We start from the raw sequence: 24,097 nt of genomic DNA on the forward strand, positions 1-24,097 counted from the left end.
TAAACTTCATGCTACTTTGGCTGCAGTTCTGTGATTGAGATTGCCCAACATGCAATTTATGAAGAGAAAAATACTTCCTGGCAACAGCTGTATATTGTCCCCTACTGCCAGAAAGTGGAATTTTTTCCTGGATACAGTTCTTTTGTTTGTGTATTTTATTGATTTGTTTCTATGCTTAACTTGCAGATACGCTTTCATTCCTTGTTTTAAAAGAAATTTGTTTTGAATTGTTCAATTTAAACCTGCATATTTCATTTTCATTTTCCATGGTTATTTTCATGGATGGTGAAATACATTCTTGTTAATAGTTTTCAGAGTTGGTAGAACTTAAGGCCTGCTTCCCTATTACTGTGTTTAAAATATTTAATAAACATTGTCAACTCTTTAGTTTAGAACAGAAACAAAGAATCCTGCTACTGTAACCTTCAGGAAAACCTGTGGTAGCAAACAGATTTAGGATAGAGTTTTTATCAGTATGTTTTAATTAAGTTGAAATCTTCTGAGTTGTTATTCTGTGTACTCTCTATCTTGTAAGCACGTTGATTTCTCAAGTTGTTAACAACTTACTTTTTGGCAGAGGCGCAATAAGAAATGCTTGCCAGATGTTAATGATTCTAGGTCTTGAAGGAAGGTCAGTCTATGAAGAAGACTTTGAGGCTCCGTTTTTGGAGATGTCTGCAGAATTTTTTCAGGTACAACAGTCTTGTAATTATCATATTTGGAATGCTTTTGTCACTGCTTGGAATTTTGAGAATTGGTGGTATCTCAACCATGATTTATTTGTAAAGTGAGCCAACTTCTCTTAAACAAAATAAGAAAATGTGACTAACTTTGAGTTAAAGGAACGCTAATTTTTACAGAATTACCATAATTCAAATGTTTGTGAGACATGGATACATGATAACATGTGAAGTAATCATCATGCTAATCTTGTGTATGCTTTGGGATGTTTCCTGCAGCTCAGTCTGTCTTGGCATTGTAAGCGCAGTCTCTAGGTTTAAAAGTTTTTTTTTTGTTTTTTGAGATGTCAGTGGTATGGAAAGTTCAAGTGGATGCAGGTAGGGATTGGAGAGCAGAGACTAGTTGTCAAACTGCCTTTGAGAAAGCTTTGCTTCCTTCATCATCTCTGTTGTTTGTTTTTAATTATATGTTGTAATAATATGAACTGAGTCAAGTAATTAAGTGCATCGACGTGGCTATCCAGATGTTAACCAAACACCAAACAATACATTTAAAATATTTTCTGACTGTTTTGGTGAGCTTGTTTCTGGAAAAAAAGCCAGTTGAATGGTGGTTGAGTTTAATCATGCATTGATAGAAATTGTAAAAGTGTGTTAGAGGGTACTTAGGTAAGATAATCTGTCAGTCTCTTGATTCTTATGCAGGATGACTGCCTTCCTCTCCTCTTAAATTTCTTTGCAAATCAGAAGTTTACATTGCACAAGTTTCAGAAGTCATTGCATTCTGGTTTTTTTGGTGCTACATTAAATTAAGAAATGAACTTGAGTATCATTCCTTAGCTCTGGCTTAAAAAAAAAAAAAATGTGTATATATATATCTTTTCTCCAGAAGACTACACTGACCAGTGTGGACAAAAATGATTTGATATGAAATAGTGTGATCAGCATTGTCTTTAGCAAGTATGAGAACTTGATCCTCACAGTTCATAAATACGACACAAGCTGATATTTGAAAGGAATTTTTACCTTTTCCCTCTCCCCACTTTTTCTGTTTTCTTTTGACCTGTAGCTAAAACTCCTGTTGGTCACTGGATACTAGGTTGGTTTAGTTTGTTTTAGCATGAAAAGTACCGTATCCATATTCCATGTACCCCCATACGTATGTAACACAATAAGCATACTAGAACCTTGATTTTGTATGAAGTGTATATGTAAATCCTGGAGGTACAGTAGTCTCATTTGTTAGACACGCTGGGTGTGAATTAACTTGTTGATGAATGCTGATCTGAAATAACCAGTACATTGCCTTTTTCCACCCTTAAAAAGTATCTAAAATGTTAATTTGTGTTAATCACAGATGGAAAGTCAGAAATTTTTAGCTGAAAACAGTGCTTCTGTATATATAAAGAAAGTAGAAGCTAGAATTAATGAAGAAATAGAACGGGTGATGCATTGTCTGGATAAATCAACAGAAGAACCAATTGTGAAAGTTGTTGAGAGGGAACTTATTTCCAAGCATATGAAAACTATAGTGGAGATGGAGAACTCTGGGCTAGTTCATATGCTGAAAAATGGAAAGACAGAAGGTAAGACCCCATCATACGGGAGACAGAAATGCTTACGATATTGCTTATTGGATTTAAACATAGGATAAACTGAGCTTAAAGTTTGTGTTCCTATGTAATTGTGAAAATGCTTTGGTGACCTTCTTTTGCAAACTTCTAAGAATGGTACTTCCAAGGCTTTTAAGACGGGGACTGTATTTTTAACTTGTTTCTCTTTTTTTTTTTTTTTTTTTGGTAAGTCAAGTATTTAGTAAGAAAGTACACATCTTTTGTACTGATCTTTACCTGTTTTCTGCGAGCTGTTTTATTCCTTTTGTGTTTCCAGTGTGTAGCTTTCAAAATTCGAAGTGTTTTATTGTGGTTTGTTTGTTTTGATTTTTCTTTTTGTTCTTTGGGGGTCGGAGACAGCATGTTGCTTGAAAAGCACTAGAGTAAATGACTTATTTAATCAATGTATTGCTTAGCCAATTCTTGGGGAAAAGGCTTTGTTGCAGGAAGAAGTTGTCTGTTCCTTTCTTAAGGGATGAAAAGCATTCTGAGTACTGGAAAAAGAAGGGGTCGGTCTGGTAAGGTTTTCTGCAGTGCAGGGTGATATGGGACAGGCAGTGACTGAACAGAAGTTACGGAAAGAGAACTTAAGATTCTAAAGCATCATAACGAAGAGTGATTGTAGTAGCTATATTTCGAGATCAGTCTTCATACTAAAGCTGTAAGAAAAGGAACAGACTTGCTGCTTAGATTAATGGCTTTTGTTCCTTAAAGAACCTTCACAATTACTAGGTGGTAGTCAGAGAGACAAAGTGAGCAAAACTCTTAGCTTTAAGAAAAGGGAATTTCTTTATTGAAAATGAAAGACTTACCAGACTTAACTTTTTTTCTTTAATATCTAGTTGCGATAGGCTTCAGGCTGAGAGGACAAGGATAGTGAAGGGTATTTGTAAGATACAAGAATTAATTTAACTTTTATGGGCATTGATCTGATTTAGTTAAATACTAGAGAGGAAATACTTGCTGCATTGTGAAGATAAGATTGTACATAAGAGATGTGTAAGGATGGATGTATCTTCTAGAAAGTCAGGTTTAAGTTAAGTCACTTCTCATAATTTTAGATACATGAAACAAAACAGTATCAATCTATGTGGTTGAGCATTCTTTCAGGACAAAATGAATTAAATTCAGTAAGACAAGTGTGAATTAAACTCATATTTGTGCCATTTTTTTTTGCTTTACAGAAACGAGTATCTTAGTGTTGTCCTATTTGTTTCAACATAGTATTTCATAGTGGGATGGTACCTTGAAAGATATGTTCATAAATACCACTGCAAAACAGTTTTAGCGAAGCTTCAAGCACACCATATTTTAAAGCAATGGGCCTGGGGATCAGCAACACCAGATGACGTACTATAGACAATCTCAACTAGATAACTGAATGCAACCTTTGTTTTTAATTTAATTTTCTGTGGCTGCTGCAGTCAGCATGTTCTCAGGGGTAAAGGAAAGGGGACATCAGATGATTCAACTGCCTGAGCTGTTGTTACAAGATGCTTTTTATGGCTCAAGTGGGAGAACTTCTGCTGTTTGTTCTTTTTGCTATGAAATGAATGAGTTACAGAAGTACAGAACGCAGAGTGTCCTGCATAGTATCTCATTCTTCTTTGCAGATCTTGCTTGCATGTATAAGCTGTTTAGCCGTGTGCCAAATGGTCTGAAGACAATGTGCGAGTGCATGAGCTCATACTTGAGAGAGCAAGGCAAAGCACTAGTTTCTGAAGAGGGAGAAGGAAAGAATCCAGTTGACTACATTCAGGTAGTGAAATATTTTTAACTTTCTTCTGTCTTTTCCACGTTCTCCAGAGTAACGTGATTAATATAGTAAACCTTAAAATTGATTCAAAAGTGGTTGTTTTTTAATAAGCTACATTTATACTTCTGTTAAAGATGTACATGCATTGAGTTCTCAGTTGTTTAGAACTCCTTTTTTTTTTTACATAAGTTGTTTGGGTGCTTGTGCTCATTATTTGTGTTTTTGGTAGCTGCTCTTATTAAAATATTCAGGCTAGTTATTATAAACTCCTGGGAACTTCTTGATTTATCTGAAATGGTATTTGCCTTCATATTGCGTTGTATGCTAAGTAGCTTTGTAGCATCTATTTCATTTAATTTTCTGTAACTTTAGCTATTGATGTTTATTGATCCAGTACTTCACAGCAAGATTTTTGTGATTTACAACGTTTACCTCTCACTCTTTGTTAAATTACTTAGCTTTATTCTTGGTCTCCCTGAGAGACAAGCACTTCTGCATATTAAAAAGTTTTCTTTGTTGTTCTCCATCTCACTAAGAAGTTGTGTAGCATTAATTTATTAAGATCACAAAATACGCTTCAGGAGCATTTGTCTTCTTTTCTTTCCATTGTCTCTGAGAAGATGGTTTTATGTTCTTTAGAGTTCATTGAACTTCAAGGAAACGTTTCATAACTGTGAAGATGTTTTATACTTGATGTAAAAATGTTTGTGTATTCATTAAATACGTTTTCTTTCTAAGTGTAGTTGCAGTTCTTATGTCTGGTCCTTAGGAGAAGCGTTTAATGTTGTATAACTATTATCTCTGCTGTTTTATTTGAAATCAATAACTTTACTAGAACTGGTTACTATAATAAGAAGCCATTTGAGTATAGAAACACTTTTGATTGGATTATCAATTTTCTGGCAATGCTGAAGCAAACTTCTTACCTAGCTTGGACAAGGAACACCTCTCCAAGGATTGCTAAAAAGAAGAGAAAATGCCCTTTGAATTTTTTTAGTTTTTACTGACTACAAGCTGTTAAGTTTTTGTGGTGGTATGATTTTTTTTTTTTTAAATGCACAAATAATGTGGAAATAAGTGTCTGGATTATTTTAAATGTTCACTCCCTTTAAATTCTGATGGACCTAAAGGAGTCCCTTAAGAAATCGAGCTGAGAAAGTGAAATTCTTAATTATAAAGATGCTATCAATGTTTCCTGCCACAAAGATGAATACCTGATGAAGCTGAAGAAGACTTACAACCATATTTTATGTGCTCTGGCAGAGCTCATCTGCAGCCCATCAGTATGTACTGCAACCATCTCATGAAGACAACCTCAAGAAGGGATTGATAATTTGATTACTGCTAAACCCCCAAACATGTTCAGCCTCCACTTCCATTGACACGATGGAAGAAGAGAAAAAATACCTGTGAATTGAGGAACCACCTTACTCATCTCAACCATGTTCATCTGAAACTTTCAAGAACTTAAATAGCAGTAAGAAGACAGACAAGCTGTGTTACAGTACCAAGAAAAATATAATCTTCATAGTCTACTGCTGCTTCTGCAACATGATATCACCAAACCCTGAGCATCATTGGTGAGATGATTGCAAAAGCATTGCCAGGGGATTAGATTTAAAACTTCTTATAATAATTTGAAGGGATGTTGAAATGCTGTTTAATTTAAGGTACTAACAGTTTCTCCTGTTTAACACCAGGTTGTTCAGATCGTGTACTCCTGGAGAGGAGACATAAGCTAACCTTGGTAAACAGAGAGAGATAGTGGGATTTACTTTGAATTTAAAATTTCTAATACGCATTAATTAGCCTGTCTAAAGACCATTCCTTTAAGTGAGATGGTGAGTTCCTAAGAAACATTACTTCTTCCTTGAGTAATTCTTGAATGGCTTCTTTAAGTAACCACATATAATCTCTTCGGAGACCTAGGACTCTAGGATCATTTAGCCTGATCATTTAACCTGGTTTGTGTGGCCAGTAGTTGTCCACGATAAATTTAACTCCTGTGCGAAATTCTGACCCCCACCCCACAGAACCTCCTCCTTGAATACTGTGTTAGTTATGTCTAAACTGTATATCATTTACGCTTAGCAGGATGCTTATGTGCTTTTAAGATGTTTTCCCTTTCTACACCAAGTTGTTTTAATTTTGGGTTAAAATGGTGCAATCCTGAAAAATGATGTCAAATATCTGATGCTTTAGCTGAAAAGAAATGGTTCAGTTCAGGTCTGTGAACTTCACACTATGGTAACTGGAGAGCATTTGCTTGTATCTAGTTTTTATATGTTCACAGTGATTCTTAAAGATCAGTAAGAAACATGTGACTAAATAATGCAGAATGTGTCCCAGGACTGAAACTGCAGGCAGAAAAAAATAAAAAGACTTGGCCTATTTTTGTGGCGTGTTTTCTGCTTAAATTTGGTTCGTAGCTCCAGAGATACAGTTAATGGGTACTTATCCTCTTCTTTCTCATATCCTGTATTTCGGATAGTGACTTTGTCAATTTTACCATAGACAAGGCTTAACAAGTACAAAAAATCCTCCTTCCAGTAGGTGATTTAAAATGCAGTAAATCAGCCTGCTTAAAAAGGGTGATTAAAAACTTAATCTTTGAGTAGCCTCCTATTACAGCAAGAGAGTTATTGCAGTATGGACGTTTAAAAACAAATGAAATTTCAGATAGGTTCAAACAATGCAGAGTACAGACAGCATTGCAAAACTTGTGACTGTAGATACGGCCTTCTCTACAGCTTCATCTGTTGTTACTGTTCTACAGCATACAATTTCAAATCAGTGAAAATGTTCTACTCTTTTTTTTTTTTTAAAGGGTTTACTGGATTTGAAGAGTAGGTTTGACCGCTTTCTGCAAGAATCTTTCAATAATGATCGACTCTTCAAACAAACTATTGCGGGTGACTTTGAGTACTTCCTCAACCTCAACTCTAGGTCTCCAGAGTACCTCTCATTATTTATTGATGATAAGCTGAAAAAAGGAGTCAAGGGAGTAAGTATAAAATAAAATTAAAAGATCATACTCTTTTCTTGGTGAACTTGGATCAGATTAAACTAAGGTATTTCCATGAGTATGATTTTTTTTTTTTTTTTATATTAAGGTAAAAGGCAACATTGCCTTTAGAAAACAAGCAAACAAACAAAAAAAACCACAACCCTGTATAATACATTTGAGCGCTTAACACTTTCAAGCTAAGCTTACATTAGGTACAAGGATATCTCAAGATAGATGTTTAGTAGCTTGTCCTCTATCTCTGAAGCTGTTACGCTTAAATTACTTCTGGCAGTTATTCCATTGAAAATAAAATAATATTAATAGATTATGCAGTTCTCCTGGAAACCTGTTCAGTGCCGTAAATATATTTATAGTTCAGTAGTTATTCCCAATATCTAATAATTTCTCTTGCAAATTAAGCTCCTTTGTAGGGGAAACAGTCTTTACTTTTTTTTTTTTTTACATGTCAGAAGACTATAAGATGAATATTATTGCATGCATCTTAGGTTTTGGGAATTAAATAGTAAATTCTATTTATAAAAATAAGTGATCATTTTATTTGTTGTAGCACTAATCAGGCTTTGCAAAATGAACCTTAAATTTTAAAGTTTTTCATTCTGAGCTAACTTTTCATACTGCTAATAGTGATTTCTAGCTGTGTTTTTTTTGTTTGTTTGTTTGTTTTTTTTACTTCAAAATTTATATTTATCCAGGAACTTCCACTGTATTTATCCAGGCATTTTAACCATCCATTGCTTCTCAATCCCTCACGTTTGCTTTTTTCTCTTACTATGTTCTCCCTTTTATTGAGTTCAAACCCTCTTCTTGTGGCTCTGTTATTCACATGTTGGTTTCTTTACAGACTACTGTTATGACATATACTTGCTGTGAATTGCTTTAAGTGTCTTGTTTGTAGAGGACATTTGTACTGGAAGACTAAAACCAGCAAATTATTTATTTTACAGCTAACAGAGCAAGAAGTAGAAACTATCTTGGATAAGGCAATGGTTTTATTTAGGTTTATGCAAGAGAAAGATGTTTTTGAACGGTATTACAAACAGCACTTGGCAAGAAGACTTCTCACAAACAAGAGTGTTTCAGATGACTCTGAGAAAAATATGATATCTAAATTAAAGGTAAGGTAACACCTATATACATTTTGTTTCATGTAGTTCTTAAACATGCTTTCTTTGGTTTACATAAGGGATATATACATAAAGACCATCTTGGTGTTAAATACAGATTTGATTTTTAAAGCTCCAAAAGAAAACACAATTTTTTTCTGAAAGATTATGTGGAAATAAAAGGAAGGAAATACTGGAAAGTAGCTGTGATAGGAGAGCAATCTTGAAGACAAACATATATATATATATTTTTTTTCAAAATTAATTAAAAAAAAACATTTCCACGAAAGAGAGAACTTGACTTGATTTGAAGACAAGGTTGTGCTGTATTGTAGATCTTCTGTTATTGACAGTGGATTTCTTTTGATTGCATGTAATTTTACTTTCTCCTGCAGGCTAGTGGTAACGCTCAGTGCCTTCTTCATTAAACATGGTTTGAGATAGATTGGAAAAAAAAAAAAACAACTCCGTAGCCAATGTCTAGAAACATATTTTCCTTATTTCTCTTCATTCAATTTACGTGAAATTATAAGAGTGGCCTAGACCTAAGAAGGTAAAGCCCTGAAGGTTGACAGTCCTTGAAGCAACTTCTAATGCAGCTTTTTTCTAAGTGGCGTATTAAGTGCCTAGGGGGCTTCTGCACCTGACTGATTTGATCTTAGAATCAAACTTCTCTGACTCTCAGTTTTGACCCTCATATTTTAATCATTAAATACAATCTCTTTGCATCAGATTTCTCCAAATTATCAGTATTCTTTACCAATTACCTATCCACATCTTATCTGGTAATTTTGAAGTATAGGGCACACAGATGCAAGACAAATAGACTGAGACTGCATTCTTTTCTCACAATTTGCCCAGTGACTGGAATGCTGAAGGTAACATGTTTGCCTTTACCATATACATAAAACCGTTCTAGAAACACGCAGAAAGTCTGGTATACGTGAAGTAAATACACGTTTGTGCACGTGTATTGATGTATGCATATGTCCCTGATTCTAAAAAAAGATCTAGTAATCTCACTTGGTAATCTGCAGTAAACCTTGAAATTTATATATACTTAAGATAATTTGTTTTCTGATACACAAAGACTTTTATTTTTTCTGTTCAGCATTATGCTAAAAAGGAGGTGAAAGCATTTACCTTGGTCTGATAAGCTTCTAAGATGAGCTAGGAATACTGAGAACATACCATAATACAGTAATGAGAGAAAGGAGAAGGAAAAAAAGCTTCAACTTGTGTATTATTAGTTAAATCCTTATGTGAATAAATGAGGTGTAGCTGTTTTGTCTGTAAGTTCCCTAAGTAATTAGGGTCATGGTTACCAAATGTACAGAAATAGCATTTTTATGAGATTTATGAACTAGTTCTTTCCTTTCAGAGTATTGGTGAATCAGAAGATCTCTTTTCATAGTGCTGGCACAACAAGTTTTATTTTTTGTATTTTAGACCGAATGCGGATGTCAGTTCACATCTAAACTGGAAGGCATGTTCAGGGACATGAGCATCTCAAACACGACGATGGATGAGTTCAGGCAACATCTGCAGACGACCGGGGTAAGAGCACAGCGGGCTGCGTACTTAGCCTTTTACTTCAGTACAAAGCCAAAAGGCCACGTGCCCTGCTGAAAGTTTTCTTCGTCAGAATACTCACGCAGATTCGGTTAGCTTCCTCAATTGGTATTTCTGAGTGTTTCTCAGCGACAGACGAGGCCTTTCCAAGGGGCTTGTCCAGCCGCTGCGGGCCGGCAGGGGGCGGGCTCCGGCCACCTGCCCGCCCGGGTGCCTGCTGCGGGGTCCGACACCTGCCGGCCCCCTCTGGGCACTCCTGACGCTGTAGTGGCTTTGGTTAAACGCAGAAGTGCTGCCTCATTCAAACTGGAATAATCTATAATAAATAGCCAAGTAGTTCCTTGGCTGCAGGTAAGTCTGTATGTCAAGCATATTTGAATTAGCTTCGGAAATCTGAATGCCAGGAAAGTGTTCACGGATGTACAGTGACTCTGATTGTGCAAGGGGTTCTGAAGTTTTTGTTGTCTTGAAGCTGTCAGCTGAAATCTACCTCATCAGCATACTGTGAAGCATCACGAGTGGCAGAAATGTTCTCAAAGTGCTTTCAGAAAAGGTTGTGGAGGCACGTATATATAGATGTAGAGGACTTTGTGGATGGGCATCCTTACTACTGCTTCCAGTACTAATCTAATCTAATGATTTTTTTTCTCTCTAGGATGGGTAAAATAAGAATTTCAAGAGCAAATTCTTAAAGCATTTCCATATTTAGGTAGAATGAGACTTCTACGTGAGATTTTTTGTGTTACGGATTCGTGTACTTTACCTGACAGTTTTACACTGAGTTAATAAATGATGTATATTTTTCCAACTTAACTATGTGTAGCTAATAAGGTAAAGTTAAAATGTTAGCAGCTATTCTACTAAACCTTATTTGAAACTCCTTCTTGACAAGGAACCAACAGTTTGCCTTATGGCTGCCTTTTGTTCAGTCACGTCATTGCCTTTTAATGACATTTCTGGAATATTTGTTTATGATGGACATGTATGTATTTCTATTAGTGTTAATATTTGAGAGTAATTATATTTTTAAAAATACTACTGTTAACACGCTGGTGTCAAATTATTTTATCTTTCTATTTATATTGATGGCCTTTGGCTGGAGTCAAAATTGTTTGAAGCTTCTTTTTAGGTGACTTACGAATTAGTTTTCTGTGTCTAAATAGCTGTTTGAACTTCCCTTACGAGCCTCATGACATTGGTCGTGACAAAATTAGAGGCATGGCAGTAATGCTGGCTACAGAACAATCTTTATATAGGTCTTTACTTTTATATGGGTCTCCGTACTTTTGCAAATTGATACTCTTAAACCTTAACTAAATTCAATTCCAGGGGATTTCAGTATGAGTATTTCTTTGTCATAATTTATAACAAGTTGGATACAGTATGCTTTTGTTTTTCGTGTCTTTCATAATACATGATCTTTGAAAGTATTACTTACTCATACTAGAGCTGAAAATACTGAATTTAAGTTTCATATTGCTAGGTTTAGTTGAGATAATAGTGAGGACTATGCATGCCTCACTGGTAGCCAGAAGATTATCACCTACTAACAGAAGTGCTTTATACTTATTCTACAGCTCAAGCATGGATCTATGTTTTCTAACCAGTGCTGGTAAAGGCTGTCATCAGGGAAAGTGGGTTGGTTGTGTGTGTAAAAGTGAGCAACTGTTTAGTGTGGAGGCAAATGGCAGGAAGAGCTTGCTGTTGTTTAACGTCAGGTATTCAGTATTATTATTTGTGTCTAGAGGATAAATTTATAAACACTTAGCAACTTGTCTTCAGCAACCTGGCTTTGCTGTAGTAAAAGCCTATCTAGAAGGAACTGTTACACATATTACATATATTGTAAGTTATGTTTAGGAACACAGGTATTTCATTCTTGGTTAACGCTTTTATAGTATCTGTACACTCTTAAATGCCACAGGAGAATAACGTGGAGGATTTTGGCTGTACTGTCTGACGTTTGGTGTATGTTTGGGTAGTGTTGACTTGATTTGTCTGGTGTTGAAAGAAAAATGTTTGTAAATAGATATCCATTTTTTTCTTACTCTGTAAAAATTCTATATATCCTACACTGATAGAGAAAAACAGTGAAACGATCCTCTTTTAAAATAGTGGATGTTTTCTTCCAATTGTTTGTAGGTCTCATTAGGTGGTGTTGATCTTACAGTGCGGGTCCTCACAACAGGTTACTGGCCTACCCAGTCAGCCACACCAAAGTGCAACATCCCTCCAGCTCCCAGACATGCTTTTGAAATATTTAGAAGGTATGTATTAGAACAGCCTTTTAGGTAGAGGGCTTAAGAGCAAACTTTCTAAACTTTAATTCTAATGGCAAAATGCATCTGTAAGTTCAGACATGTTAGCACACTGCTCTTCTTCAGTGCATGTGAAAATTGAGAACGCAATATTCACGTTGTTAGCCTAGAGATTTGGGGAGTTTTTAATTTGATTTCTAGTTCAGTATTTTGAAAAAGCATGAGATAGAAGATTTCTTGATAGCTTTGGGAAGTCTACATAACTACTAAGCTACTGTTAAGCAGTTTCCTCCTAGATACAGAAAGTAAACTATGTATTACGTTTTTGATTAATTTGTATTGCAGATTTTATTTAGCCAAACACAGTGGGCGACAGCTGACACTCCAGCATCATATGGGTTCTGCAGATCTCAATGCCACTTTCTATGGGCCAGTTAAAAAGGTAAAGTATCAAGACTGATAACTTGATCGATACTGATTTTATAAAAGAAGATTGCCCATTGATAATGTAAGGAAAAGGTGCCTTTCATCATCACCTTCATGTCTGATTCTTCCTTTGGAACAGTTTTGACACGTTTTCTTCTGAATATGATTTTAATGGGTCACTTACCATCATCCTTTTTAGTACCTCATGGAAAAATAGTAATATTTTTTTCTTTTAGGAAGCTCAGTGTTCTGATTTTTTGGCTGTTACTTTTTTCACTAAATCAGTCAAAAGTGAAATGAAATTTGTTTATCTTTAGAATAATTCCTGTTAATGTGGAAAAAGAACTGTTAAGCCAAGTCTAGTCTGCTTTTCATGTGCAGAATGCTAGCAACATATACATTTTTTCAAACATGAAAATCTTAGTATAGCTTACAGAAGTATAATGCCTAATAGTTGTGTATAGAAGAAAATGTTATGCTAGTGATTTAGACCAGTTCTAAAATGCTGAGTTAGATGCAGTTAATGGCATGATGCTTCGGAACAAAGAAAGCAAGGTGAAATTATAATATAATACCACATATAAATAACACGCATTTGTGAGGGTGTTAAAATTGTATTACTGTAGGACAGACATTATGGTGATTTTGATGATGGTGTGAGTAAGAAAACTGGAGGTTGCTCAGGTAGTGGAACAGGTGCCCAGAGAGGCTGTGGAGTCTCCATCCTTGAAGGTGCTTGATATTTGACTGGACACAGCCCTGAGCATCCTGTTCCAGATGGCCTGGCTTTGAGCTCGACCATGCAAGATACAGAGGTGCCTTCAGGCTAAAAAAAAAATCCACTCTGATTATAAGACAGCTCCTGGAGAGAGATTCTGGTTATGCCACCAGGCACGTGCAGTTCTATCACTTGTGTAGACTGATCTCCAGGATAAGTCTCATATAACTTCCATCTTGCTGAGGTAACATATTTTAGAGTGAAAAACAATCTAACGCTAGTTTTGTGTTTTTAAAACAGGAAGATGGCTCGGAGGTTGGTGTAGGAGGTGCCCAAGTAACTGGCTCAAATACGCGGAAGCACATATTGCAAGTCTCCACTTTCCAAATGACAATATTAATGCTCTTTAACAACAGAGAAAAATATACCTTTGAGGTAAGAATTGTGTTTTTCTCACCTGATTTTTAAATAACTGCTTTAGGTCTTCTTGCCCTCTTCAATAAAAGATATGAAGAGCAGTTGTCTCTCATTCCACTGGAGTGTGGGTCAGGCCAATAAATACAGGAGGAGATGAGCACCAGTGCTGTCCAGCAGACACTCCCGGGGGACGATACTGGGAACAGAAGTTTTAAGGAAAGTTGAAGGGGGTTGTGAGTGAGGTAATTCCTCAACCACAGAGCTATAGAAAAGCTGTAACCAGAATGCAGCAGGTGGCTCTCCTTTCTCATTTTCCTTGAGGAACTGTATCTAGAGGTCCAGTGGTGCAGATGGGTTTGTATCCTTGCTTTTTAAATACTGAAGTTCTTAACTTGGCTAGCTAGAGCAAGCTGTAGGGCTACTCAAAGAACTCTCGTTCCTTCTCTGACCTGGTGAACCAGAAAAGACAATGAGGAAGTTCCACGTAGCTCCCTAGCAGGGAGGCTGGGGGGTCATTTCTGGGAAGGGTTGAAATGATCAGCTGATGAAAAATGGTGGAGAATGCTGTGGGAGTGGAGGAGGATCCTGTGCTGTGAGACTAGAGCATTGTATTGTTAGACAATAGTATCTGCCAATTAGTAGTTCTAGGTATTTTCTTTGGTTTGAGAGAGCATTGGAAGCCTTGAAAAGCAGTTAGGGGTGCAGCTTGAAGTTAAGGGGTTTCTCAGTTTTTTTTTTTGTTGGCTTTGGATTGTGCCATGCATGGTACTCACCTGCCTGTTTGCTTGGAGTTTGCTTTTCAGCTTTTTTGGCGTACTCCCAGGCTACTAATGCAGGACGTTTCTTTAAACAGTTGGGGGAGGAAGGCAGCATTTCCAAAGAGACTCTTAAATACTTCTCATAGTTTGCAAAAGATTATTTGGGGGACAGAAAGTTCTGTGTGCTGTGCAATGCATCACAGGAGCATTACAGCTCTGAGTACTGCTGCCGAATATTGAACTGGTAGAGGACTTAACAGCTGGGTTCACAGCTTGTTTTTCCTTGTTGAAATTGGGCCGGTAGCTCTATTATTTTACAAAATTACAGGCTTTATAAATAGCAGAGCTCATCTATATATGAATAAATAACAGTTGGTAGTGTCATGAAAAAATACATTTAAATATGTGCTCTAAATTATAGTCCGTTTTACTTAGAGCAGATGGTAGAGAGCTGTGTCCTCAAGTTTTTAGGTTTTGTTTTTTCCCTTGTTTAGGTGTTCTTAAGTCGTTTCATTGTGTCACCCTGTAACTAAAACACTAAGAAGGCACTCTTGTTTTGTTTGGTTTCTTTGGAGAAGTACGTGGGAGTTGTCTTTAACTCCAGCCAGAAAAGCTTATGAAAACCTAAGGATGGAATAAAATTTTATCTTTGTTCGTTGATGATTGAATACCATCATTAATTATCAAGTGCTGGGCATATCCTATTGCTTTGTCATATCAAACCACTGCTTTTACTGTGACAGTAATGTGAGATGTGCATTGTGCAGTGCTCGAGTAAGCATGGAAGCATTTTTGATCTGCAAGTCTTTCTGCAAATTCAGATCTGGACAACTTAGTTTGAAGTTGGTTTTGCTTTTGGGTAGACTTTGCTGTTTTGTTCGTGTTCTGTGTTAATTCTGTTAATTAGAAACTTAGTAAGAGCATCACAGTAATCCTAACAGCCATTAACCCATGATTGTAAAATGAGATAATGATGATGAAAAATTATGCATAAGATTTTACAGAAAATTAAAGGATCGTTACATAGCACAATTCCTTTCTAAAAATGTATGCAGGTCTTGTATTGCTGTATGGTAAGGATTTGTGTACGTATGCAGAAGAACCAGTGGCCGTATGGGCCTAGCTTTACCTTACTCACCTCTAAGGATATTCACACAGGCCTTCAAAGCTTGCTCACATTTCATTCAATTCAGTTTCTTCTAATGAAGTGTCATGTATTACTCAGCATTTTTTCTGCTCAAGTTTACAGTACAGCTCAATGTTTTAAAGGGTGAAATGCACATCTTCCTCATCAAAAATGAGGGGAAAATATTTGGTACTTACTTTATCTTTGGGCTTAACAAACACGAAATATAGGTGCCACTATAGTAGAAGTAAAGCTGGTGGATACTAACAAAAATGAGATGTTAGCACTTAAAACTGACTTGACTGTTTTCTCTCTTGCTGATCTCTGCTTTGGAAGAGTTATGAGTTGAAGTCTGTATAAATAAAAGATCTTCTTAGTTTGTCTTTTTCTCGTAATTTCAACAACATGACTTTTTTCCTTTTAATTTCCTTCTGCACTTTTTCTTTCTATCAGGAAACTTTCTTCTTGTGTAGAACTGGACAGAGGCCATGCCTAAAATAATCTCTTCTGTAGTCTCCAGATAAGGCTCACTTAGTAATGTTTTTACAAGTGAAATTGTGTAATAGGTACTGCTCTTGTGCACAGCTCAATTATTGTCTTTAAAATAAAGCATTTTTGGAGATGGAAGGGAAACCACTGTACATTTTCCACTGTGTTACATCAAATGTAGAAAAGTGTCTAGAAAAATGATATGCCACAGACGGAAGGAAAAAGAGTGCAGCAGCATCTGTTATCCCCATTCTATTCAGAGCCACATTTTTATACAACTTGAACTTTTTGCCTTCTGGGGGACTATATTGCAGTGCAATTCTTTCTTGTTTTTTATTTTTAAGCTTGCTTATTAATGCAAGCAAATCATTTCAGAATTTGTGGCTGAATTGGAATGCTACAATGTGAAATAAAATAAATACAAAGTGGTTAGTATAAAGATCTTCAGTGTCAAAAAACCTCAAATTTCATTTTATCTCCTTGTTTTTTAATTATATTTTTTCCATCACAAGCAGGGAATATATTTATTGTAGAAACAACTTAATTTTGAAAAGATTACTTTTAGCTCGTGATCAGAAACCAGAGTTTGGAAACCTGCGTATTGCAGGCATGATCTTTCTTCTAGGCTAGATTTGGTTTATAGCCTCAAGGCTTTACATTTACCTAAGTCCTACAATCTGAGTGCTGCTTTCCTTTGGTTAGTTGAGTTTATGCTGATCCATTTCAGTAAGAATTTTTGTTGTGACCATCTGAAGGATTTTTTTTTAATACTGCAGTGTGCTGAATCTGGAAAAATCTGTGAAGGTGACTATTTTTTAAAATAAAGCAACAAATGAAGTAACTTGGCTCTTCACAAGTAACTTAAAGTTGCTGATAATAGCAAATAATTAAAATGTGGGTGCACATTGATAGGATTTCCTGATCATCCAAAAGCAGTAGGTATCAAAAAATTCTGAGATCTGATCGTTTTTGACTTACTGAATTTTTACAAAACTCATTCAAAAGAATTTAAAATCATGTGCAAAAATGCAACTTCACATAACTTCACTAGCTCACCAAAGCGCTGGTTTATGCTGTGCATAAGTAATGCTGATATCTTTTGTCTAGAAGTCAGCGTTGCACATGTAATACTGGGTCTGTAGGTGAAAAATAAGGCTTGTTCTCTGCCTGAGCTTTGCTGAGATCTGATCGATGCTGAATGTGAAAGGCCAGTGTACTCAAATTGTTCTTATTGCCTGTTGTCAGTGGTGGATGACCACACAAGACCAGATTTTATTTTTTTAATGTGAGTACACAAAAGAAATAACATCATTTAATAGAACTGAGTTGTACAGTGACAAGAAAGTCAAACTTCAAAGAACCCAAGTTCTTTACAAGTCTTCGAACACTGGGAGTTCTTGGACCTGTTTTTAGCTTGGTGGTCGTCAATTTGACTTGTGTGCTGTGAGAATGGGGAATTCCTGGGGACAACAGAATAGCTGGATGCTGCTCCTAGAACTGATGATGGGGAAGCTGGGCAAGTGACAGCTCTTGTAGCCAGTTACAGCCCTGTGATGCTTAGTTTTCTGTTTGGTAGCTTAGTCCTTAGCTGCTAGAGGTACCTCGAGAGTCTGAATGAGAATGTGGAATTAGGAGATGCTTGGGGTTTACTCAAAACTATGAAAAAGAAGAAAATGCAGATAAGTCTGTAATGAATGGAAGCTCAGTAAATGAGTTAAATTTGATGAAGCAGAAGGAGTTGGCCTGCTCATGAAGCATTTTAAGATGTCACTGCAGCTTTTCAGTACTTAAAGGGGACTTACAAAAAAGATGGAGAGCAACTTTTTGCTCAGGCAGATAGGACAAGGGGGAATGGTTTTAAACTAAAAGAGGGGGGACTTAGATCTAGGGAGGAAATTCTTCACCCAGAGGGTGGTGAGGCACTGGATCAGGTTATCCAGAGAAGCTGTGGATGCCCAATCCCTGGAGGTGTTCAGAACCAGGTTGGACAAGGCCCTGGGCAACCTGATCTAGTGGGTGGCGTCCCTGCCCAGGGCAGGAGGGTTGGAAGTAGGGGATCTTTAAGGTCCCATCCAACCCAAGCCATTCTATGATTCTAAGATCATTCTGCATCCCGTGTATTTTGCTTACTGACTCATAACAGGCGACTTACCTAACTATGGCTCTCGCCTGAATTCTGAAGAATGCTAAGAGAGGTATAAAAAGTTACGACAATTGTTTTTATTAAGACCTTCTACAAAGTTCTTACCTTTGCACTCTTCTGTGTTTCGCCTCTAGAAGTTGCAGCTGAGGGCATGTGGGCTGTAAATAAATTGTTTCAGGTTATTCACAAAGGAGGTGCAGCTAATCTGGAGCACTTCTCTGTTACTGTGAAACAGGACCTTGCTTGCTTCCATTAGTCAGGATCTTGTTTTCAGCAGAGGCGCTGACTGAGAATGCAATTACACAGTTCTTCATCAGGACTGCTCGCGAACAGCACGTGTTTTCTATCGCTGACGGAGTTACTTAGAAGCTTTGATTTCATTCTGGTCAGTTGGTCAGTGACTATTGGAGACAGAGAACAAATCCCTTCAGCTTTCTTAAAAAAAAAAAAAAAAAAAAAAAAAACACTTTAGTGAAATGTAACAGCTGGTTATTCTTTTCTTTGTGTGTGTTTTCAGCTTATGGTAACTGTACTTTGATTCATGTGGATTATTTTGCTTGGTACACGTTGAGACTTTGTTCATGAATTCTCACCTGCCAAGCCCTACAGCTGTCAAAGTACTACTATTTTGCGGGCTTGAAGATGGACCTTTTAAGTAGTCAGCGTTGTTGTTTGTAAAATGTGATGCTTATTTCTGCACTGGCTGTAAACTGATCAGGATATTTTTCTTCAGGAAATTCAACAAGAAACTGATATCCCCGAAAGAGAACTGGTTAGAGCCCTTCAGTCACTTGCTTGTGGCAAACCAACACAACGTGTTCTCACGAAAGAGCCCAAGTCAAAAGAAATAGAAAATGGTCATATATTTACAGTGAATGATCAGTTCACGTCTAAACTACACAGAGTCAAGATTCAGACGGGTAAGTGGATCTTTATATGCTGTCTTGTCCCCCAGACTGCCTTAAAGCCTACAATTCTTTTGCAGGCTCACTGTTCATAGAAGTAAAAGGAAGCAAGGAATATTTTTTTTTTGATGAGTAGTTGCATCAAAACAAGAATTTAAATAAGAAGAGTAAGGAAGTTATGATTGAGCTTATTGTTTTTCAAAATTTGTAGTTCTCTTTTAAAAGGGAAATTCAAATTAAATAATAAAAATATCAGACCACTGACTTTGTTAAAAAAAAAAAAAAAAACCTGCCTCAGATGTGTAAGCTATTGTACTGCTGTGAAATTGAGTGGCATTTTTGTCACATGATACATTTATTTGCATGTACCAAATGCTGAAATGTCTTAGAGTGATGATTTGAGTGGAAGTTAACAGATGAGAGAAAGGAGTCGGTGTGGTACCACTTCACTAGCTCACCAAAGCGCTGGTTTATGCTGTGCAGAAGTAATGCTGATATCTTTTGTCTAGGAGGCTCTCTAGAAATGGTTTCTGGTTTGTAGTATCGCTGTAGATGCACTTCAAAATGTTTTGCAAAATAATTTCCTGATTTTTAGTACATAAGAAAACATTTTCTGACTTGGTAGGTCTTGGTACGTAAAATACACTGCATTGTGGGCAGTTCAGATGTGTTTTGAGTGCAGCCTTGGTAATTCACACGCTGTTTGTTGCAAGTAATGTAACTGAGCTTCTGCGCAGCATGCTGTGTCCAGGGATGTAGGTGTGTAAAATCCAGTAGTGTGTACCAGTAATTAAACTGTATGTATCCTGCTGTGTAATTGATAGCTAGACTGTCTTCAAATGTATGCAGAGCGCTGTGGTCACAACCCATTTGCCACACTTGGAGTATTTCTCTAGTGAGCAAGAGCACAGTGACTAAATGAGGCTGTTCAGATCCCTGTGGTCAGAGCACTGGCAGAACTGAGCAAAGTTCTGTGACAGCTGTTGGAGCTTTGGTTCAGTGCTGCTTTTCTACTTCCTCTGCACAAATTTCTGTGGATGGGGGATATGGTTTGGGGTTCAAGATGGGTTTAAAGCAAAGTTGATACTTGTGGTTTTAACATAACAAATAGAAGTCTTCTTACTTATATCTACTTAAAAGGGATAAGTACTTGAGGCTTTTGAGTGAAGAAGAGAAGGGAGGACAGTGATAGCAGCGTATTGCTTATACTTGGGCGAAGAGGTAAGAAAAGCTAGACACAAGGGCAGAAATAAAGCATAAATAGAACAGAATACAAAAGAGAATGCAGTTGAATCAAAGAAGATAAACGTTGAACTATTTCTTCTGACTGAAGAAATTTCTAAGTATTGGTTTGTGAAGTAAATTTTCAATCCTTTTTCTGTTTTAATTAGCGTATTATTCACCATACTAAAGAGAAGAATATTTAATGGAATCGTGGGGTTGGGTAGTGCCTGTAAGCAGATTTGAGTACTGCTCAAATTTTAACATAGCAGTAATTAAGTAACACATTGTTATCTTGTCAGTTGCTATCAAAATATGCCAGAAAGTTAATATGTTCTTGGGGCTGCTTTTCATTAATTATATATATATATATATATATGTATTTGAGAATGTGAAAATGCAGGAAAATATAACTTGAATTCTGGATGAAATAAATGAAGTTAACACTTGCACAATGGAATTAAAATTAATTCTGCTGTTTCTTTCTTTTTTCTTGAAGTTGCTGCCAAACAAGGAGAATCTGATCCAGAAAGGAAAGAAACAAGGCAGAAAGTAGATGATGACAGAAAACATGAGATAGAAGCTGCTATAGTTCGGATAATGAAATCTAGAAAGAAGATGCAACACAATGTGCTAGTAGCAGAGGTATGCTTGTACATAGTTCTGATATGGACTTGAAGTTATTTTTGTTCTTCCTTTTGAATTCATGAAAGTTACACCATCCTCCCTAACACTTTCTGAAAGGCTTCTGAGAGATGCTATATTTAATCCATCCATTTTTCACCCCCCCACTGTACATCTAAAGGCATTTAAATCCAAACCCTTCAGTTTAGGGTGTATTCACACGTATATCTAACTTTCCTTCTTCCCTTTAGTGGCATGACAATGTCGTCATATTCCTTGACATACCAATTGGCAATGAGAACCACTGTACTCGATGGTATTTTCTGTTCTGGTCTTGACTGTTGGGTCCAAGCTTGAGAGTCTTGATCTCTTAGAGAGAAAGAGGGAGAGTCCTGCTGCTCTTACCTCCTAAGTTCTGACAGCTTTGCAGATAGGATGCATTTTCCACTCCTGAACTCTTCCGGTTGTGAAACTGAGAGGATTTTCAGGTGGTAACTGCCTTTTTGAGCATCAATACTTGGATTCATACTCAAAAAGGAGCAAGCATCTGATGGAAAAAACTGACAGAAGTGTGCAGGCTGCTTTTTCTGCTTCGTAGTTGTAGCCAGCCTTGCTTATGTACAATTTTATGATTATTTTGGTCAGTTAAGATACTTAACGAGCTTGTTTGCACTGTGATCTTATGTGACTGTTTTTGATCTTACATTTTAGGTAACTCAGCAGCTGAAGGCCCGATTCTTACCAAGTCCAGTTGTTATTAAAAAACGTATTGAAGGACTTATTGAGAGAGAATATTTGGCACGAACACCTGAGGATCGCAAAGTATACACTTACGTAGCATAAAATGCATTCAGAAAATTTGATTTATTCTTGGACTATACTCTTCGCATGAACTGGGAAGTTCTTTTAAATCATTAATATTAAGACGACCATCTCTTCTATTAAATTACAATACATGTTCTAGACCGTTCAGATCAAGCCTTTTACTCCTTTTGAGAGTTTTCAACATCAATTGATTGAGCTTCAGGCTTTTCAACGTTATCCCTGTAGAGATCATCCTTACAATTCTTTGGGAAAATGTGAATGTGCCGCGTTTGTTTTCAATACTGTATGAAAACAGAAAAATAAAAACAAATTTAGAAAATACAGCTCATTAAAAAATAATAAAATTGTTGGAATTTCATTTCCCCAGATCTTCAGTGTTGATGTAAATGTGTTTCTGTAGTGTTGCTTAGCACTTCGCGCATTGTATAAGTTGGGTTTAAAAAAAAAACACAACTGGTAAGGCAAAAATCCCAGTTATATTGCTCTGCTTCAAATGTTTCTTTAACTAGCCATGTTTAATTTAAATACTTGGTAATTTTTTGAAGACCCAAGAATACAACTTGAGCATGTTTCACTCTTCCAGCTGCACTCACTGTTGTTTGAACAACATGAATCAGGAACTTCTGGGGGTTCAGAAAAGACCATAATAAGTTTGGCTTTCCCTTCTGTAATTTGAGTTCTTCTAAATTAAACTCTATATTGATTAGGTTTGTTCTGGTTTCTTTATAGGAAAAAGGAAAAGATTTTAGTGTGTATAAACTGTATAATAATTTTTGCTGTTGTACTCACTGCTGATGGTGGATTGTACAGGGCGATGTTTTTATTTCACTAAATGTAGACAAAATAAATTTAAAATAAATGGATCTAGTGTACACAAACAACTCAAGTGTGTTAGAATACAGGAATGGCAATTTTTGGAACTAAATGCTGTCCTCTGGGGAAACACATTGGGATTATATTTTGTCAGTTAATATCATAGATGGATTTGTAGCCCCAGGGTTTCCCATCATAAGTACATACTTCAGGAGATTAAAGTGAAGCCAGCGCACACTATTTGTTTTTAAAAATGAATTTTAATCATGCAATAAAAGATTGTTACTATATTGAAACTTCCAGTTCTTAAACTAAAGCTTTTTTCCTTCTTCTGAGTATGCTGCAAAAATAGATTTAAAATTGCAGTTCAGTGATGTCACTGTTCTCACAGAATGGGTTGGAAGTGTGCATTGTACCGCAGAGTTTTATTAAACTCTATTTCTAACATTGCAATGCGCATATTACACAGTTTCTCTGCTGTAACTGTTTTAATTCAATATATTTTAGGGGGAGAGGGACAGTCAGGTTGTTTTTATCCGTAGGTACTGAAAAATACATTTGGTGGGCTTCCCAAAATGTGGAGCTGGAGTCGAAACACAAGAAATTGGTTGTAGATCATTAAGGTACTGCCAGAGTATTTCTTGACCAGCTGTATTAAACAAATACAGTGTTGTATTTATTTCATATCAATTCAGTTGAGTATTTTTCATAATGCACCCCCAATTTCACCCTTCTCTACAGCCTTTTAAGATACAAAGCTGGTCTGTTTTCAGTGGTAGGATGTTCTAAGGAGGAGGACAGGAATTGGCTTGGTTTTAGCCCGATTAAATGATTAAATTCCAAGGCTTTTTTTTTTAAAAAAAAAAAAAAAAAAAAAAAAACTTCGCCAAGGTTGACTGCATTAAAAACAAACAAACAAAAAAAAACTTTCCCCCAATCCCATGATAAACTTTGAAGTAATGAGGGGGGAGGTGACTGGAGAGCTTACCTGCCATTGCTCATCACGGATCTAGCTAGGCCATCAGTGGTAAAAATGGATTTGGTGGCTGTTACTAAAATGCCTGTGTCTGTACAGTATCTGCAGAGCTTCAATTGATGATGCTTTTTTCCACTAACATTAGAAATATAATAATTTAGTTGCAGTACCAGTACTAAATACAGGGTTGTATGACAGTCTGGTTTTGGATTGTCTTAAATTATGAGAAGAATCTCCCTCAAAATGTGGCTGGCTCTTCCATGTATCGGTATAAAGGCTTTCTTTTCTGCAGGTCTTAATCTTTAATAGCATTGCTGTTGTGACAGTTGCCTGTCAACACTTTCACAAGTGCTTTTCAGAGAGGAGTGAGTTCACAGCCTTTCCCCGTGGTTTAGAGATGTTCACGGTGCTGTCCCTGACAGTAGGGCTTGATCCTTGGCGGTGCAATTGTAACTGTGCTGTGTGTCAGCTGAAGCTTTTTGCCTCTGGTTGCTTTTAGCAGGCATGGGATTTGGAGTCGTGAGCCTGAATGTTACAGCTGTAGAACCGTGTTTAAGGGCTGGCTGGCTGGGATTGACTGAGAGAGAGAAATTTTTTGGCCACTTACGTGTGCAGGAGTGTTGCTAAAGGAGTAACAGATGGTGAT

At 36.6% G+C, this 24,097-nt stretch overlaps 1 protein-coding gene across 1 annotated transcript in view; it reads left to right on the forward strand.

Annotated features, from left to right (window-relative positions):
* CUL3 (cullin 3) overlaps positions 1 to 22,765 on the forward strand; it is a 53,778-nt gene extending 31,013 nt beyond the window's left edge. The window contains exons 5-16 of the mRNA XM_082767427.1: positions 578 to 692; positions 2,038 to 2,266; positions 3,907 to 4,052; positions 6,877 to 7,053; positions 8,022 to 8,192; positions 9,630 to 9,737; positions 11,895 to 12,019; positions 12,356 to 12,452; positions 13,455 to 13,589; positions 18,821 to 19,007; positions 20,713 to 20,858; positions 21,549 to 22,765. Coding sequence (XP_082623553.1) covers positions 578 to 692; positions 2,038 to 2,266; positions 3,907 to 4,052; positions 6,877 to 7,053; positions 8,022 to 8,192; positions 9,630 to 9,737; positions 11,895 to 12,019; positions 12,356 to 12,452; positions 13,455 to 13,589; positions 18,821 to 19,007; positions 20,713 to 20,858; positions 21,549 to 21,680 — 1,768 coding nt within the window. The 3' untranslated portion in view covers positions 21,681 to 22,765. The remainder of the gene's footprint in view (positions 1 to 577; positions 693 to 2,037; positions 2,267 to 3,906; positions 4,053 to 6,876; positions 7,054 to 8,021; positions 8,193 to 9,629; positions 9,738 to 11,894; positions 12,020 to 12,355; positions 12,453 to 13,454; positions 13,590 to 18,820; positions 19,008 to 20,712; positions 20,859 to 21,548) is intronic.
* The last annotated feature ends 1,332 nt before the right edge of the window (positions 22,766 to 24,097 follow it).

Source organism: Aythya marila, assembly GCF_965140915.1.
Source record: "Aythya marila genome assembly, chromosome: 9".
NCBI lineage: Eukaryota > Metazoa > Chordata > Aves > Anseriformes > Anatidae > Aythya > Aythya marila.